The 19,323-nt window shown below is 39.5% G+C and overlaps 1 protein-coding gene across 2 annotated transcripts in view; it reads right to left on the bottom strand.

Moving 5' to 3' along the window:
• usp20 (ubiquitin specific peptidase 20) overlaps positions 1 to 19,323 on the bottom strand; it is a 64,446-nt gene that overhangs the window by 39,006 nt on the left and 6,117 nt on the right. For both annotated transcript variants that reach the window (XM_043720515.2, XM_087998240.1), the window contains exons 3-9: positions 10,327 to 10,380; positions 7,107 to 7,169; positions 5,712 to 5,843; positions 5,308 to 5,410; positions 5,024 to 5,093; positions 4,066 to 4,179; positions 2,587 to 2,665 (exon numbers count right to left, since the gene is read on the bottom strand). In XM_043720515.2, the coding sequence (XP_043576450.2) occupies positions 2,587 to 2,665; positions 4,066 to 4,179; positions 5,024 to 5,093; positions 5,308 to 5,410; positions 5,712 to 5,843; positions 7,107 to 7,169; positions 10,327 to 10,380 (615 nt within the window). The remainder of the gene's footprint in view (positions 1 to 2,586; positions 2,666 to 4,065; positions 4,180 to 5,023; positions 5,094 to 5,307; positions 5,411 to 5,711; positions 5,844 to 7,106; positions 7,170 to 10,326; positions 10,381 to 19,323) is intronic.

The following is a 19,323-nucleotide window of genomic DNA, read 5'->3' as shown; positions in this document are numbered from 1 at the left end:
AATGTGTGCCACGTTTAAGTGTAAACATCAAGGAGACTAGAGGCACAGATTTGTAATCTAAAGGATACAAAGGGAAGCTGCTCGCACTTCTGGTTCAAACTTTTATTTCTACTTTACACAAACATTAACAGCATATACATATCACAGCTCTTCTTGAATTTGAGGGAACTACAATCAACTCTATAAAAGTTTCCATATAAAGGCTATGTTTGCACATGGGAGTTAAATAATACTTTACAATTACAACACCACAGTGAAATAAATTGGTGATGTCCTTATAATATGCTTGATGTTCGTCAAATACATACCTCAAAAGGAGATTTCACTGAGACAGACATGATTTCAGCTTAATCTCTTAGGCAATGATGGGAGAGTGCATAAATGGTGCAGTTTCTCCCATTTTCCTAGAGTGTCAGCATTTGGTAAGGTTTTAGATATGATCACTTATTCACTAAAAACTCCTGATGTGAATAAAGCAACAGGTTAAATTACATTCTCTAGGCTACATGTTAATGAGTGTTTCCTTGTTGAACCACATGCTGATCTCTGTTGAGATCGTAAGTTTAAATTGTGCAGTTTTGCACACTCTCTATCAGGATGTTCATCTGTTAAGAGCCTTCAGGAAAGTGTAAAATGCATTAGGAAACGTGGATGTACAAAGGATGCCCTTGTACACCAGTCAGATGCAGTAAGCAAATAGGAGGCAGATTTATATTGGTCTTTATCACAAAAGGATGAGAGTTCAGAATTGGGGATGCCTTACTACATTGATACAGGGCTTTGGAGAAATCATACCTGGAGTACTGCATGCAGTGTTGGTCTCCCTATCCGAGAAAGGATATACCTGCCAGAGATACTGCAGTAAAAATTCATCATACCATTACTGGTGCTGGTAGGACTGTCCTATTTGGAGAGAATGATTCAACAGGGCCTATATACACTGGGATTTAGAAGGATGAGAATGGATCTGATTAAAACATATGAAACTGTAATTGAGGAGACACTAGATGCAGGGAAGACGTGTTCCCACATTTCAGAGTCTAGAACCATATAATGTAGACTTAGGAAATGGGTAGACCATTTAAGACAGATCAATAAAAACTTTCTTCACTCAAAAAAAGTAATCAATCTGTGGAACTCTTTACCACAGAAAGCTTAAAAATAAGAATATAATCGAGATAGACACACTTTTTTATTTTCAAAGTATCAAGGGGTATATGTAGAAAACAAGAATATGACATCATGACAGATGAACAGCCACAATCCTAATGAATAGTACAGCAGGCTGAAGGGGCTGAATGGTTTACTCCTGCACCTAGCTTCTACGTATCAAGAGCAACTGAGACCTTGGATTTATACAAGACATCTAAGAAAATAACTGGTTTTCATTTAGGAAATGAACATGGAGGGGAAGCATGAGTCTAACGCTTATAATGCAGAATGACAGATGCAAGGAGGGTATTTTATTCAACTGTAGGTAAAAAAAACAATTAGGCCAAGCATAAGTGCAAATATTAGAAATTGCCTCCTTTTACTCCCCCAAAATAAGCAATTTTACACTTGTTAATTGCTTCCAAAGAGAAATCTGTAATTCCATAGTGAAATAAAAAGCTGATTAATATATTTTCATTGTCAGTTAAAGACAACCTTTGACTAAAACATCAGAAAAATGTATTTTTTTCTTTGGAGAGGGCAGCTGAATGGACAGGCAAGACCTAACTGTAATGATGTAACCCAAAGACTGCACTCTCCTCGAGTAGCATTTTCTCAGTTCTACACTGAAGCAGCAGCCAAAGGTGCATATGTTCAAGACGTGGAGAGGGACTTGAACTCTCAGTTTCCTAACCCAGAAGGGGAGAGTGCTACCATTGAGCAAAGCAGATTAGATTAGATTAGATTACATTACAGTGTGGAAACAGGCCCTTCGGCCCAACAAGTCCACACCGACCCGCCGAAGCGCAACCCACCCATACCCCTACATTTACCCCTTACTTAACACTATGGGCAATTTAGCATGGTCAATTCACCTGACCTGCACATCTTTGGACTGTGGGAGGAAACCGGAGCACCCGGAGGAAACCCACGCAGACACGGGGAGAACATGCAAACTCCACACAGTTAGTTGCCTGAGGCGGGAATTGAACCCGGGTCTCTGGCGCTGTAAGGCAACAGTGCTAACCACTGTGCCACCGTGCCGCCCATAGATATTCAACTGACAAAACAAAAAAAATTATAAAAAAGTAATGGTACAAAATGGCACTGCAGAAAAAGGATCATGCAATGTGAACAAATGCTCCATGGAACAATGGTTACGGAGGGAAAGCAGCAGGTTACAAGAGAATGGTAAAGTTGTGGGAACGAGTAAATAGCTGGTATCAAAAAGTACATTAATTAAACTTTGAGAAAATTATACTGGATCACTGGATAGATTACAAGTGGTCTATAGGACTGGTAATGATAGACAAAATAGCTTTTCTCAATACACATGACAGAGTTGGGACACTGAAGCATGTCTTTTTCATATATAAATTTATACAAAATATAGTCCATACTATCTACTTCAAAGACAATACCTGTCCTGCTTACCTGCTGTGCGTAGCCTCGAAACATTGGATTAATCAACTTAATGCCATGGGCAAGGCTTGTAGGAACAACATAACTAGGACTGCACAAGAAAGAAATATTATTAATTGCAGTGACAGTAATACCAGTCAGTCAGTCAGTCAATCTTATTAGTGACAATTAAGTCTCTTCCAACACTGTATATTTACTTTGATCTGATACAGAGGAACCTTTATTATCTGGCATTCAAGTATCGATTATCTGGCAAGGTCCTGATGCTTGGCTAAACTATGTTATCCGACATTGGATTACCCAGAATTTGATTAACTGAATGAAATAATCCCTGCCCATGTCCTTCGGATAATTGTGGTTCCTCTGTACATAGTTAAGTGCAGTGCACAAAGAAACATAGTGGCCATGTAATTCTAAATCTGACAAATTCTGTAGATTATTAGAATATATATCAACACTTGCCAAAGGAAACACACTATTTCCATTGGGTTGAATATTTTCCACAGCACTAAAATTCTACAAGTCAACAAAAAAACTTGCAAGGAAAATAAACAACTCAGTCACCACATTTTGAGTTTCTACTTATTAGAAGGGTCAACTGCAGAAAACTGAACACTTGCCTTTGGTCATTCTAGCCCAGGGATTGCACTAAGTTAGGATAGATACAGCACAAGTCTAAATAAAATGCCACTACGCTGTTCCTACAATGGGTAATTGCAGAAAAAATGCACAGTTTAATTACAGAAATTCTCACATAGACAATTTCCCTGAACAGTGTGTTGGCTCAGCTCTAATTAAAACTGGGTTATGAACATGTGCTGGAGAATGTGTCAACTGAAGCTGGATTGAATATCATTAAGTGCATTTCACTATGCAATGTTGCCAGTCAAAATAAATTTTCTTTTTTAGATTTAACTATAAATTCCGGCTATAAAAACAATTTAAAAGAAGAACTTCACTATCATACAGAAAAGAACGAACACACCAAGGGAGTGCTTGTATCACTTAGGCTAAAAATTGATTATGCAAACTGGCAGAACTTTACAGTAGTAGTTTGTACAATATCCAAAACACTCGAGCATATTGCATTATTCCAACATATTCTGAAATTCTCCACAAGACTTTAAAAAATAGATTGGTCGGAATGAGCGTTGGCAAGTAACCTTTTTTTCTCAGTGCGCATCCACTAGTTGTCAAAACCACCAGGTGAAATCTGCTCAACTGACTAATTGCTTGCACAATCTAAACAGGAACAATTCCTTTTTTCAGAACTGTATCCTCATGCATACGAAGAGTGACAGACTGATTTAAAATATTAAATAGTCTCCATTCATTCTGATGACATTTAAGTTGCAAAAGCCATGTGACAGCACAAAAACACATTGAATTCAACCAGCAACATTTGCTTACTTTTCTAATCTTACAGCAATACTTCAGCATTGCCACCTCTGTATGAATATGAATTTATCTTTATTATGGTACAGTACATACCGTTTTTTGTGCCAAAGCTCAGAGATAAGTTTCTGGTAGCTTTTACAAAGAGCTGGTTTTTTGTCTGTACGAACCAAACCTACACACTCCAAGAAGAACTGGGTGAGTGGTGGGCTGCAACAGAAAAGGGATTTAGAAATTGATGGAGGATAACTGACTTAAAATCACACTAAATGTCATCATTTCAGTCCAGAATACTGATTAAAGACCACCAGCTTTAAAATTTTCAAAAGATTCAGATGCCAGAATGAGTTATTAATATAGCAAATTGCAGTTTAAATGCAGAAAATAAGCCGAAAACTAAGTTACAAATCTTTATCGCAAAAGTTTATTTGTAGCATTTTAACTATACATCCAGTCAGTTGATGAATAAGATGAAACCGTGCAGGAGGGTGAACAGGCTAGACTCTCCTGCCTAAATTTGCAGCTAAAGATGGTCTCAGGATTCATTTAGCACAGGCACAAATATATTACAGGCATGAATGAGAAAACAAAATTTTCCATCAACTTCTTTTAAATTTATGTTCATAAATACTAACTATTTTCTATAAAAGTGACAGTCTTGTAGTGTTTGATTGTTTTTAGTTGCATATTAGATTATGATGCGCTGTCTGAAAAGGTGGCAAAACAGATTCAATTGCAGAATTATATTGAAAGGGAAAATGAGTGGACTAACGAAAAAGAACTAGCACAGATCTGAAGGTTGGAATGGTCTCCTCCAGTGCTGTATTGTTTTGTGTGACATGATTCTTATGGAAGACCCCAACTCAAAAATGTTGTTGCACTCAGGAAACCAATGGGAATGGAAAATGCATTTCCCATCATCAGACCCTTCTCCCAGTCTCAGGAACTAACATTGGTACTGGATGAAACTTCTGTCAGAAATAGGTCATACATTGGTTCATTTTTCCAGGAAATTTAACATGAACAAGCTAGACTGTGTAAACAATTTGCCTACCAGTTGGACAAAGCCTGTAGAGCAGCATTCATGTAGCAAGAGTTTCCGATGTTCTTCATGCCAGTGAGCCCTAGTAGATACATTTGAGGAGAGAAAGTGAATTAAATGAACTCCCAGAAGTCAATTTTGGGGGTGCCAAGACAAAACATTTTTACACAAATTGGGTGCATCTTCATACTGAAACCTTTCTATTGAGGCCAAAAACTAATTTATAACACCAAGTATCTACTTTAACAATTTTTTTTTGCATCGCAGGCATTCTATACAACCTGCATTCCTTTTACCTCTTGGTTTCAGTTCATCCTCCTCAGATTCTGATTCTCCCTCATCTGCAACAGCAATGGGAACAGTTTTGAATGGATAGTTGCCAAGCGATAAGCCAGAGCCCTGATGTAAAACAAAATTGTGCCTAGTTACTACAATGCTCTCGGACAGAAATATTAAACCCCCAAATACTAGTTAGCATTATTGTTTAACAGCTATATTTATACTACTGACAGACTGAATACCAAGACTACAGCTATGACGTCCAGCTACCTTGAAATTCCTGACTGAAACTGTACCTCTGAGAAAGTTAAATAACTCAAGTAATGAAATTTACTATGTGAAAATAAAATCTGATACTTCAAAATAGCAGCACTAGTCTCACCGCTATTATTTAAACAGTCATCCAAACCCTATGCATTACCTGCTCTGTTGATCTGCTTGACAATGCTGGGCTTGGTGCAATGGATCGTTGTTCCAGGAAAACTTCCTTCTCACAAGCATAACACCATACTCGGAACGTAGTCAGGTTCACGGTCAAGTTATGCTTCTTAGCCTGCAGCAGGAAAAGCAAAGATTGGTGTGCCTGACAAAGTAATGCAAGTGGTGGAATCTCAGAAGGGGGAAAACTGTCTCAAGTTTGCTTGAAAATAATATTTTACAAAAGCACCAAAACAGTCTGCATTCCCTCAGCACATTTGACTGTGTTATTTTACTGAAGTCGAACAGATGCTTCTGGCTCCCAAAGTATCCCTCCAACCCAAAGTGCAGAGACTTGAAAGGTCATTTGTTTCTCCCCTCCATATACTAATACTTTTAGTTTAGTTTAAACAAAACCACAATTCAATATAAAGAGTTTCTACATTCCATATTTTTACCCCCAAACCCTTAAGACGTCAGCATTCTTTCATACCACATAACAACAACAATTGTCAAAAAGACAGCTTGGTGACCTCTTGAAAAACAGACAGCATTTTGAATGTATACTCTAAAAATTGGCATCTCCAGTGAGATTTTCTATCTTTGCTCTTTTTATTCTTTTAAATTCACTTATTGCAGCTCATTTTTAGCTAGGTTTTTAGTCTTATATCCTCTTTACAGATTCTTTTTATCCCAAGTTTCCACTCTCTTTTTGAATCATTGAAGTCTGGGTGCTAATTGTAAGAAGCATATAGCAGACAAAACAAGAATGGCATTAATCATAGACAACATGGCAGAGATTCTAAATTCTATTTAAGAATTAATTATTGAATATGGTGATTGGAATGCTAACAACCATATCTAAAATATTTAAGTTTAAAAACCATATTTAAACTTCACTGAAAAGAATTCTTACGAGACCTTTGTATCCAAAGCTCTAATAACTTAAGTTAGCAACAGTCATTACAGAAGTTCAAATCTCAGGATGCAATGAACTTTGATCAAGACACTGAAGATAGCACGCGGTTACTGGAAAGTAAGTTAGAAAGTAAAATAAACGTCAACTCGTATGGCAAGACAGCTAACACCACAGCTGCTTCCAGTCAAATCCAGTTCCAAGGCTATCTAACACTTAGTTTATCAGTAATACTGGGATCAAATGTTGAACGTTTTTGGCAAGGTTACAAGAATGGAGAAGAAACCTGTGAATATGGGGAGAGAAGGGAAAATGATTTTTCCACTTACTCCCAGCAATAAAGACATTCTTCTTTGGAAAAAAACATCCATGTGGTCATATTTTATGGAGATGTCTACAGTGTAATCTATCCCCTGCTTTCGTACTAGAGGAACAGTGGAAGAAGGCAATTTTTTCGTTTCTCTTCATTAAGATCATAATTACCTGTGAATGTGATGTGCTGTGGTCAACATATGACTCCCCACATCCTATGTAGGAGCAGCCACTCTGTTATAGAAGAAAAAACAAAGAAATAAATACAAGCAACACATTACCTTTTGGAAGCACAACTAAAATGGCACAAAAAGAAATGATCAGAAAATGAAAAATAATGCATTAATAAAATGTCTAAAATCAGAGTTACACTTACTTTGATCTCCCAGTAGGTGTTATTTTCCTCCGTAACCAATTTATATTTTAAAATTCCAGAATAATAATTATTTACACAAGCCCCAATGTTATCTTCCCAAATTCATTATATGCATTGAACTACCAAGTTGGAAGAATAACCAGTTCACACATTTCTACCATCATTCTTCCTGGAACAGTCAGAGACGTGCATTCCTAAGCATCCTTTCGGGTTTAAAACTGGTCTCCTGAATATATGCATCATTGTTGGGATCAGTACATTGATCCTTTTTCTCCAAGGAGAGAAAAAAACCTGAACATATATTTATCCACAATTACACACAAAACAGATTTCCAAATGCTTGAAACACGGGCCTTTCACAAGAAACCAACCTTCCTGGCCTTAAACCAATGCAGTATAAACTTCAGCATATGAATGCTCAACATATGTTTATGTAAAAATGTGAAGGACGAAACCAGAGTACAAAGGGACCTTGATCAGAGGGCCCATGGCAGAGGAGTGGCAGATGAAGTTTAACTTAGATAAATGTGAGGTGTTGCACTTTACTAAGGCAAGGTCAGGACATGTACAGTTAATGGTAGGGTCCTCCCATTTATCTCTCAGCCTACCTTCCACCATCCATCCACACCCCCCACCACAACACCCTACCCCCACTTCCATTTATCTCTCAGCACTCCCTCAGCCCACAAGCCTCATTCCTGATGAAGGGTGTACGCCCAAAATGTCGATTCTCCTGGTCCTCGGATGCTTCCTGACCTGCTATGCTTTTCCAGCATTACAATCTCAACTCTGATCTCCAGCATCTGACGTTGTCACTTCCTCCCTGGATAATGTTGTTGAACAGAGATATTGGGTGCAGGTGCACAGTCCCTCACATGTGGAGACACAGGTAGACAGGGTGGTGAAGGTGGTGCTTGGCAAACTTGTCTTTATGCATCAGAGCATTGAGTCTGGAGTTGGCATGTCATATTGTGGCAGTACCTAACATTGGTGAGGCCACTTTTAGAATACTGTGCTCAATTCTGGTCTCCCTACTATAGGAAAGATGTTGTTAAAACTGAAGGGGTTCAGAAAAGATTTATAAACATGTTGCTGGGATTTGAGGGTTTGAGTTCGGGTGGGGGTGGCTGAATAACCTGGGGCTTCTTTCCTGGAGTATCATAGGCTGAGGGGTGACCTTACAGAGATTTGTTAAAATCAGGAGTAGAATACATATATTGAGTGAGTTCCTGGGTTAGGCAAGTCCAAAACCAGAGGGCATAGGTCTAAGGTGAAAGGGGAAAAGATATTTAAGGGCCCTAAGGGACACCTTTTTCAAGCAGAGGGTGGCGCGGACATGAAACAAACTGCCAGAGGAAGTGTGTATAGTTACAACTTTTAAAAGGCATCTGATTGGTGCATGAATAGGAAGGCTTTAGAGAGATAGGGGCCAATGCAAGGAAATGGGACTAGATCTTTTAGGATATCCAGTCAGCAGACAAGATGGACCACAGGGTAAATGGAGAACAACTATGGAAGCCCAAAGTGTAGGTAGATTTAGATATTCTAAATGATCAACAGAAAGTTAGTATGTGGATTTAATATGCAATAAAGATTAATGGAATGGTATCTGCATAAAAAAAGAGAAATTGAACATAAATGCAAGAACATAAGAATTAGAAGCAGAAGTATACCATCTGGCCCTTCCAGTCTGCTCTGCCATTCAATAAGATCATGGTTGATCCTTTCGTGACCTCAAGTCCACTTACCCGCCCTCTCATGATAACCCTTAATCCCTTTACTGTTCAAAAAATTACCTTAGCTTTAAAAACATTTACTGAGGAAGCCTCAACTACTTCACCGAGCAGGGAGTTCAACAGATTCACAACCCTCTGGCTGAAGAAGTTCCTCCGCACTTCAGTCCTAAATCTGCTTCCCCCTAATTTTGAGGCTATGCCTTCTTGCCCTAGTTTCACCTGCCAGTGGAAACATCCTTTCTACTTCTATCCTATCTATTCCCTTCATAAGTTTATATGTTTCAATAAGATCCCCCCCCATTCTTCTAAATTCCAATGAATATAATCCCAATCTACTCAGCCTCTCCTCACAAGCCAAATCCCTCAACTCCAGAATGGACCTAGTGAACCTCCTCTGCACCACCTCTCGTGCAAGAACATCGTTTCTCAAGTAAGGAGACCAAAACTGCATGCAGTATTCCAGGTGTGGCATCACCAGCACCATGTACAGCTGCAACATAACCTCCCTCCTTTTAAGCTCAATTCCTTTAGCAATGAAGGACAAAATTCCATTTGTAGTGATGTTATGCATCAGTTATACAGGGCCATACCGTAACGCTACGTGCAACCTTGGCCTTCTTATTTAGGAAAGGACATAAATTTATTGAAGATAGTTCAGAAGGGGTTTATTAGATTGAAGTTATGAAGTCTTATGAAATTAGGTTGGCCAGGCTGGGTTCATTTCCACTTGAGTTTTGAGGAGTGATTTGGTTGAATCTTGATTAAAAAGATCCTGAATGGTCTTGACAGGCTGAATATGGAAAGGATGTTTTCTCTTGTGGGCCAGTCCAGAATAGTGGGAACTCTTTTTAAAAAAAATGAAAGTCACCCTTTCAGGGCAGATGTAGAGAACTCCCCCTCCCCCCAAAGAAATTAAGGGTTGGAGGCGAAAGCGGAATTAAATAAAACAGATCAACCGTGATCTTACTGAAAGCTTGAAACCCCATACGATCTACTCCTGTTAAATGCTTGATCGCCACTGAAATTCTGCATGAAATTATTTCCTATGAAAACATAATTCAAAAGTTGTTACTTCAAGCTCTGGCAACAAAAGAAATGTATCCCATTTAGGAACAAACAGCAACTCCTAGATTGATGCAAGGGCACAATATCTGAACAAAGGCTGTAGTTAACTAGGGACAAAAACATTGTTGTCTTTTTAGTCTGCAATTTTAAAAAAATATATTAAGGTACTTCTGCAAGCATAGAAATAATGGTTACAATAGAAACTACTTCTTACCTGAAGGCAAGCCCACAGATTTGGTCCACCAACACCACATGACTGACATGTACCCTGAAAAACAAAATAACAATTAAGTGTAAAGCCTGTACAAGCTATGAACATAATTAAGAAGAAATGCTGGGACAGCAAAGACAGTGAAGTCTAATACTGAGTGCGCATTCTACGTCCCACACTCTGAGGAGCTTGAATCATCCCTGATGCCTGAGGCCTTAAGGACATATCTGCCATACAGGGCATGTGGCATGCGGTGAGAACACCAAAAAAACCCAGAAAAACCAATTAGCTCTCACACACACACCAATCTATTTATCCACTCGTACCTCTGTCCATTACGTTATTGGCAGCAATGACCACTACATAGGATTTTAACTTCACAACAACTATTTTCACTTTTAGGACATCTATAATTTTGCTATGTGGTTCTATCACTCTAAATGAGATGGATTCAGAAAAGAACCAGCAGCTCAAAACTACAAATACTTCCAAATGGTATGGGTCATCAGCAGTAGAATTTCACTCCACCACAATCTGTAAACTCAAGGTCTGGAATATCCCCTACTCCACCATAACCAGCTCCAATTAGAGTCATAGAGGCGTTTAGCATGGAAACAGACCCTTCGGTCCAACTCGTCTATGCTGACCAGATATCCTAACCTCATCATGTCCCATTTGCCCAGCACTTGGCCCATATCACCTTCCAATTCGTATACCCATCCAGATGCCTTTTAAATGTTGTATTTGTACCAGCCTCCACCACTTCGTCTGGCAGCTCATTCCATACACTCACTATCCTCTGCGTGAAAAAGCTGCCCCTCCGGTCCCTTTTAAATCTTTCCTCTCTCACCTTAAACCGATGGCCTCTAGTTCTGGACTCCCCCACCCCAGGGAAAAGGCCTTATCTATTTACCCTATCCATGCCCCTCATGACTTTATAAACCTCTAAAAGGTCACCCCTCAGCTTCCGACATTCCAGTGAAAACAGCCCCAGTCTATTCAGCTTCTCCCTATAGCTCAAATCCTCCAACCTATCCTTATAAAGGAGGAGAAAGTGAGGACTGCAGATGCTGGAGATCAGAGTCAAGAGTGTGGTGCTGGAAAAGCACAGCAGGTTCAGCAACATCCAAGGAGCAGGAGAATCGACGCTTTGAGCATAAGCCCTTCATCAGGAGTCAAAATCCTTGTAACTCTTTTCTGAACCCTTCAAACTTCACAACACTCTTCTGATATGAGAGAGACAAAAACTGCACACAATATTCCAAAAGTAGGCTAACCAATCTCCTGCATAACCACAATGAGACCTCCCAACTGCTATACTCAGTGCTCTAACTAATAAAGGAAAGCATACCAAATACCTTCTTCGCCATCCTATCTACCTGTGACTCCACTTTCAACAAACTATGAACCTGCACTCCAAGATCTCTTTGTTCAGCAACACTCCCCAGGACCTTACTGTTAAGTGTACAAGCCCTGCTTTGATTTGTTCTACAAAGAATATTGAAGGAATGCTGGAAGAAGAACCAGGCATAATTAAAGATGAGATGCCAATGAATTGAGGTTACTTCTCAGGGCTACATGCACATTAAACAGCAGAGGCAGCATGTTTAACAGAACGAAGAAATCCCACAATAAACAGATCAAAGCAAAGCTGTGCTACCCTAATACATCCAGTTGCAAATAATGGTGGAGAATTTAAAAAACTGTAAGGGAGATCTAGAAATCAGTCTGTGCCTGTAAAACCTGGGCTGATAAGTGGAAAATTACATTCAGGCCACACAAGTGCCCATGTCCATCAAGAAAATCTAACCACTTTCAGCTTTATAGCCTTCTGGACTCAATTCAAACTGAACAGTTTTAGATCATAATTTCTAATCCCACTTTGTTCGGCTTTTCTTTGTTGTTTTGGTCTTCTCCTCGTTTCACTTACATTTCCTTGACTTTTTCAGATAGCAGCAATTCAGGACTTAGCAATTCCACCTCCTCTCAACTTTTGTTTTTTTTACTCATCCCATCATCACTTGCTGGCCTCACATGAAGAAACTTTTGGTCATTTCATCTCGCCTGCCCTTTGACCCTATCACAGCTCTCTAGTTCTCCACCCCTCAATTCCAAAACCTAAATCATCTTTAATACAGTAAAATCAAAATCCCCTGCCACTGACTAGAACTTTACAGGACTAGATACAAAAACATGGGCCAAAAGAGCACGTTAGTATTTCTCCTATTTCCCCCAAAGTCTGTCTGCTACATGCAAGGCACTGTAGGTTAATAAAGTTCTCTCCACTTCATGAAATTCAATGTATTGCAATGATAAGGCACGTAGCATTACAAAGCATTATGAAGGTGGTATCACTGACAGCAACATTCAGAAATTGCATGTTAATAATTGTGACTCTAGAGGTTTCATTATTTTGACAGCATAATAATCTCAACCTAAAGACTGCAGAGGGACACTTACAAACATTAACATGTGGCCATCTTGGGGAATTTTCGGATGCCTGTCTTCTATCCTCCTGTCAGATGCAGAAAGGATAGTATTCTCAGCAATGTCCCCCAGATTTATGTCTGCACCTGAATTTAATTAAATGGCTCCCTACTGAGACCAGGGGGCCAAGGTATTGATAGAAAAGAATTGCCATTTTAAAATAAGTTTAAAATTCTTTTAACTCCTGAACATGATTAAGATTGTTATGTTTGTCAGTATGCTAGAATTTTCTTACCTAGGGCTCTCTGCAATTTAAAATCTTAGATTACATGTCTTAACCTCCTTCACCACTGATTAAATAATGCAGGAATTTTATTTCATTCAGCTTATTGTATAGATAGAAAATAATCAACAGCTAAGGCCTCCTGGATAGGTTAAACTGTGTTAGTTACTTGAGAAATCACCTCTCCCTCTTATCTAAAACCCTTCTGGGATTGTAACAAATATTTAGATTTTTTAAGAATGCAGCTACTGCACTTCAATTAAAACTTAGTTCATTAGAAAACTGAAGGAGCCAATTATCAAGTTTTTCCTTAGTGAAGAAAAGAAGAACTTTATCATTAACTAAAAACAACAAAGTGACACCATACTTGCTCACAGGTAAGGTGTTCAAAAGGGATAGTTAAAAATTCCCTAGAGGCTTTGTAGTGTTACATTCTTAAGCGAAAACCACAGTTCTTTAATGCTGACTTGTATCCTCAGCAATAGTATAATTTATGTTTGAAGGCTTGGTGAACAATTTTCCCAATTTGCTTTTTGACCAGGGGCTGTATTCTGACAACAATGTGAGAAACGAGCAGGGGTAAGAGAGAAATGTAGCTTTTGTTGTCACAAATCCACTTCTCCTCTTCTGATCCAAGGTAGGTGGCACAGTGGTTAGCACTGCTGCCTCACAGCGCCAGAGAACCGAGTTCAATTCCTGCCTCATGCGACTGACTGTGTGGAGTTTGCATGTTCTCCCAGTGTCTGCGTGGGTTTCCTCCGGGTGCTCTGGTTTCCTCCCACAGTCCAAAAATGCGCAGGTTAGGTGAATTGGCGATGCTAAATTGCCCATAATGTTAGGTGAAGGGGTAAATGCAGGGGAATGGGTCTGTGTGGATTGCGCGTCGGTGTGGACTTGTTGGGCCGAAGGGCCTGTATCCACACTAAGTAATCTAATCTAAAAGCTGCTCAAATATAATTCTGTGGGTATTCTGAAGGCTGGCTTCACTGTCTTTTCAAGCTTGCTAACTGACAAAGTCCCCCTCCCAACACAATAAAACCAAAGTCCCCCTTGTCGTTGACTACCACCCCACCAGTCTCCGCATCCAATATGTCACCCTCAAACACTTCTGCCAACTCCAACTAGACCCCACCCCTAAGAACACCTTCCCCTGCCCAACCCTTTCTGCCTTCCACAAGGACCATTCCCCTCAACAGTCCTTGGCTTGCGTCACTCTACCCACCGAATCCCCAGGTAACTTCCCCTGCAACTGAAAAAATACAAAACCAGCTGATACACCATCCCCCTCCCCTCCATCCAGGGCCCCAAACAATCCTTCCAGGTGAGACAAAAGTTCACCTACCTCTCTTCCAATCTATTTTACTACATCAGGTGCTCCCGATGTGGTCTTCTCTACATCAGGGAGACAAATGTACACTTAGGGAACAGTTTGCCGAGCATCACAGCCGGGCCCCCAGGGGCCAAACAGACGCCAAACAGACCTCCCAGTCACCACCCATTTCAATTGCCCTAACCACACCCTTTCCAACATGACCATCCTTGGCCTCTTCCTCTGCCACAATGAACCATACCATATATTGGAGGAACACATTTTCTGCCTGGGCAGCCTACAGCCCAGAGGACTCAACATTGAGTTCTCCAATTTCAAATAACCTCCCTCTCCATCCCCGACTCCCTTCCCAGCTCCTCTTCCACCAGCCAGATTCATTTCTCCCATTGACCAACCAGGTCATACCCATTACCTGTCTTAGACCATAAGACATAGGAGCGGAAGGCCATTCGGCCCATCGAGTCCACTCCGCCATTCAATCATGGCTGATGGGCATTTCAACTCCACTTACCCGCATTCTCCCCGTAGCCCGTAGTCTTCACCTATCTCCACTTTATTACTCTGCCCCTGTCACCCCCTTTATCTGTAGCTCCCCCCATACCCACCCTCAGTACTGATGAAGAGTTACATCCAAAATGTTGACTTCTCCACCTCCTGATGCTGCCTGGCTTGCTGTGTTCTTCCAGCCTCCTGCTTGTCTATAACTGACAGGTGGGCCTTTTGTCTCTCAATGTGCAAAATTATGATACACTTGAATTAAACAGGAGATGGGAATTTCTTGGCACTGACACAGCTAACTGATTTTGATGCCTTTAGTTAAATGGTCATGTCAGTGTACAGAGGGGCCCCTGATTTACAAAGATCTGACATATGAATATTAAAACTTACGAACATGGTCCTATACGTGGTTGCAAAGTTAAAAACCCGACAAATAAACTTTGCCCTTACTCATGAGCAGCTGCTTTCCGTTGTCCTACACAGTGTACTGACTTGCATACAAATCGACTTATGAATAGACTCCAAAACAGAACCCATTCACAATCCAGGGATTGCTTGCAGAGAGTTATGTTTATTCCATTTCAGTTTCACAAAGCTTGCCTCAGTGTGGATCACTGCACTATTTTTTCTTTTTTAACAATTACGTTAGCCTATGCAAGGTACGATTTCAACCATCTGATTGTTAAAACTCAAAAACCTGTTTTTATCACTGTTGTGACACTTCGAATGACAGGATGCAAGTTTGTGTACACAACTCTCCACTCAGCAAGCTCCCAGTGTCAGTTACTCTACTCTGGGCAGCAATGAATAACAGGAATCCAAAAGGGAAAGATACTCAGGGTTAGCTTACACTATCTTATTATTGCTACAAAGCAGAAATCACTTCAGATTAAAGTCAGTGAAATTTCACACATAACTAGTTTCAAAACAGCACAGAATAAGATCTGAAGTAGGTTGGATAGAACACTTTGGTCAGTGATGTTGTGGGCAATAAAGAATAGTTAAACCAAACAGATAGGGAACACCATGGCTTCAGACTAGACATTTTCTTTCACTCTTTAGTTTGGTTTTACTAGATACCATTCACCCATTTCAGGTTGATGGCTAATTACAGAATTGTACAGAATTTACAGACACAAGCAGATCTATCTGAACAATGTGCCTATACTGATGCTCTAACTGCATACAAGCCTGCTCCCACTTCAATTAGCTCTTCCTACTTTTATTTTCTTTTGTGTCAATGCGATCTGTATTACCCATTCAATATCACCGCAAGTTCTACATATCCCCCTAATCTGCATAAAGTCCTCAATTCTTCACTGGAACTGTGATAAGCTTCTAGTGATAGTCCATTATAAACTCACGCAGTTACTTCACGTTTACCTTTGAAGCCCTCCAAGAAATACAAGAACAGTTTTAAAAATTAAGAGGGAATATGCCTGTACACCTAATTACACTTTTCGCAATCTATCACCATTCTGCTTTTCTGTTTTTGTAACCAAAACTGAACCTTACATTTATCCACATTATACTTCAACCATCATGCATGTGTCCACATCACACTGATGCATCCTCTTCAGTTCACCCTCCCATAGCAAACAGCATTAATTTTGCACTAAGATGTTTCTCACACTTAAGCCCAAAGTTAGAAGCCTAGATTGCATCTATTCAGTGATTTTCCGCAGTTACATTATGAAAATCAAATTCAAAAAGGAGACAATAATGAGGATTACACATGTCAGCAGATCGGCTTTACAAATTGTTTTTTTACTGCAACAACACTGCTCATTTATCAAAGAGGATACAAAACTGGACATCTAGTTGACTTAGCTGTGGAATGTAACGTAAGCCCGAAAGCATCAGCAGTTTGAAAATTTGTTTGCTCAGTCATAAGACAAGATAATGGCTTACCATGTGAAATATTTTTAAAAACTTATACATTTTGGTTACTACCAGATGGGGAAGAGAAACATGGCCAGTGTTGTTGCAGGAGCTATTTCTGCTGATTGCATGATCTTACGTGACAAGTATTTATTACAGATTCACAAAACCACTCAAGATTCAGTTTTGACAAATTCTCAGTGGGGTACTATAACTTGATAAAGTAGTAGTTATTTTTAGCAATCACCAACAAACAGCTGATTTGTAAAACACCAGGTCTTAAGTTTCAAAAGTATCCAGTCCTTTGGACCTGTATTACTGGGCACATGCGAACTGCAGTGAGTTAATTGACCAAGTGGCAGAATGAACCAGAATCAGTGCTTGTTATTCAATCACCTCCTCAGCTGCCTGCAAAAAAAAAATTGTGCAACTTCAAATGAAGCTGTTGCGAATTGAAATGAAGGTGTGTTTTATCTATTTCTCACTTGCCCACCATTTTAGCAGCTCCCTATTAGGAATAAATATAAATTTTAGGTGATCTCCTTGTGTAAACAGTTAATCTCATTCTTTAAAAAATGATGTAACTATTCAATTCCTAAGGCAGGGCCCTTCATTTAAATTCTGAAATAGAATACTTTTGCATTACTGACTCATTTGAATGGCTCCTGTCGGGTAAACTATCTGAAGCTTGCTGCTGGCAGATATGCCCTTTTACAGTGAAATACATACAGTCAAAATCTGCTTAAAGTTAGATGTCATCTGTCTCAGAATAACAAGCTAGCAGTTTTTGAGAAGATTTGTAGCTCAGGTTTATGATAAATATGTAAGTTAGCACACTGAACTTGAAGGTTTGTTTTCAGACTTTATCACCACCACACTAGGTAACATCAGTGTGTCTCCGGTGAAGTGCTGGTGGTATGTCCCGCATCTCTATGTACAGGTCTTGGTTTCTTATGCTGGGTGGTGTCATTTCTGGTTTTTTTCAAGGGAACGTAGATAGATTTAGATCCTATGTGTTTATTGATGAAGCTCATGTGTATCTTTTTTCACCTGTCTTAGGATGAGAGCATTGTCCACACAAGACTAATAAGCTAACAGAACATGTATGCAAAAAAATTAATTTGAATAAAATTATCTTGGAAATAATAAGTATCCATTTTCCAGGGGACCCCAGGGATCTGAACTGAGGTCTCAGCTTTTCACGACATATATAAGTTGGTAATACATACAGACACAACATAATCACATTCTAACATACCAAATATGTTAACATTCACAATAAGTTATGCAGATGCCAAAAGATAGTAGTAAAAAGACACAGCAAATGAGTAAACCATGGCCAATGGAACTCAATCTGAGGGAAGGGCATGGTTACTCATTCCAAATTAGAGGGAGAATCTTCACACAGAGGCTATGAGTTGTGCAGATATAAAGGGATTTAAAAGCATTTGTTCACAATCAGAAAATGATAGTGCATAAATACAAAAAAAGTAATCAAAAATAAAATTAGATGAAATTGTGGATTCGTTCATCACGCTTTGCTAGGTGACATCAGTAGCACATCTTTGATAAGGTGTTGGTGGTCTGTCCCACCTGGTATTTGTGTGTCTGTTTGTTGGTAGTTCCAGTTCTGTACGAGTGGTTTGTATACAGGGTCCAGTTCAATACATATATTGAGTGAGTTCCAGTTGGAGTGCCAGTTTTCAAGGAATTCTCTGACTTGTCTCCTGTGCTGGGATGGCTACATCGTCCCAGTTGAATTTGTGTCCTTTGCTGTCTGCGTGGTTGGAAATGAGAGTATGCTGGTCATGTCTAGCAGTGGCGAGCTGATACTCATGTACTTGTATGGAACATTAAAAATCTATGTTAAATCACCAAACAGTTAAACAAATATGAGAAAGTAAATAGGTATGCAAGACAAATTATTTGGAGGACATCAGAACAAGACAGCTTAACCTTCAAATTAGAGCTGGACCATTTTACAGCAAAACCAAGTAGTATATTTACACTCTCAGATTGGTAAAATTCAGGATACACTCCCACAAAAAGGTGTGGGTACTTGGAAAACTTCAATACTTTTTTTATTAGGCAAGGGTAGCAATGGATAAGGAACAAAGGTCAAATCAGTTAAAAATCAGGCATTTTTTGATTGCATACTATGCAGGGTCATTGTATGTTCCTGCTCCTGCGCATCCACAACCTGTCACCATCTCAACTGTTATGGTTCATTTTATCCTTCGCCTCATTCAGCACTTTAGCTTCAACAATTTCAATACTTCCATTCTAGCCTGGAGTACGATCTGGAGTTTTCAGTCATCTTGGCATTTCAATTCCCTACTCTGTTCACACTAACCTTTATGTCTTTGGCCTGCAGTGTTCCAATGAAGTCTAGCAACTGAACTTTTCAGGCTTCTGGGCTCAACTCAAATTTTAGATCATAAACATGCAATCCCATTTTGTTTGGTTTTTCTTTGCTGTTTTGGTTTTTTCCTCTTATATATTGCCTTGATATTGTCAGCAATTCAGAACTTGGCAGCCCCAGCTGCTGTAGACATCTTTTGATTTTTTTTTTCTACTCACC

The sequence above is a fragment of the Chiloscyllium plagiosum genome, unplaced genomic scaffold (assembly GCF_037043375.1).
Source record: "Chiloscyllium plagiosum isolate Xiang-an unplaced genomic scaffold, Cpla_swu_hap1 HiC_scaffold_21, whole genome shotgun sequence".
NCBI classification, from domain to species: Eukaryota; Metazoa; Chordata; class Chondrichthyes; order Orectolobiformes; family Hemiscylliidae; genus Chiloscyllium; species Chiloscyllium plagiosum.
Note: the sequence above shows the minus strand (reverse complement) of the source record. Positions and strands in the feature narration are given on the sequence as shown.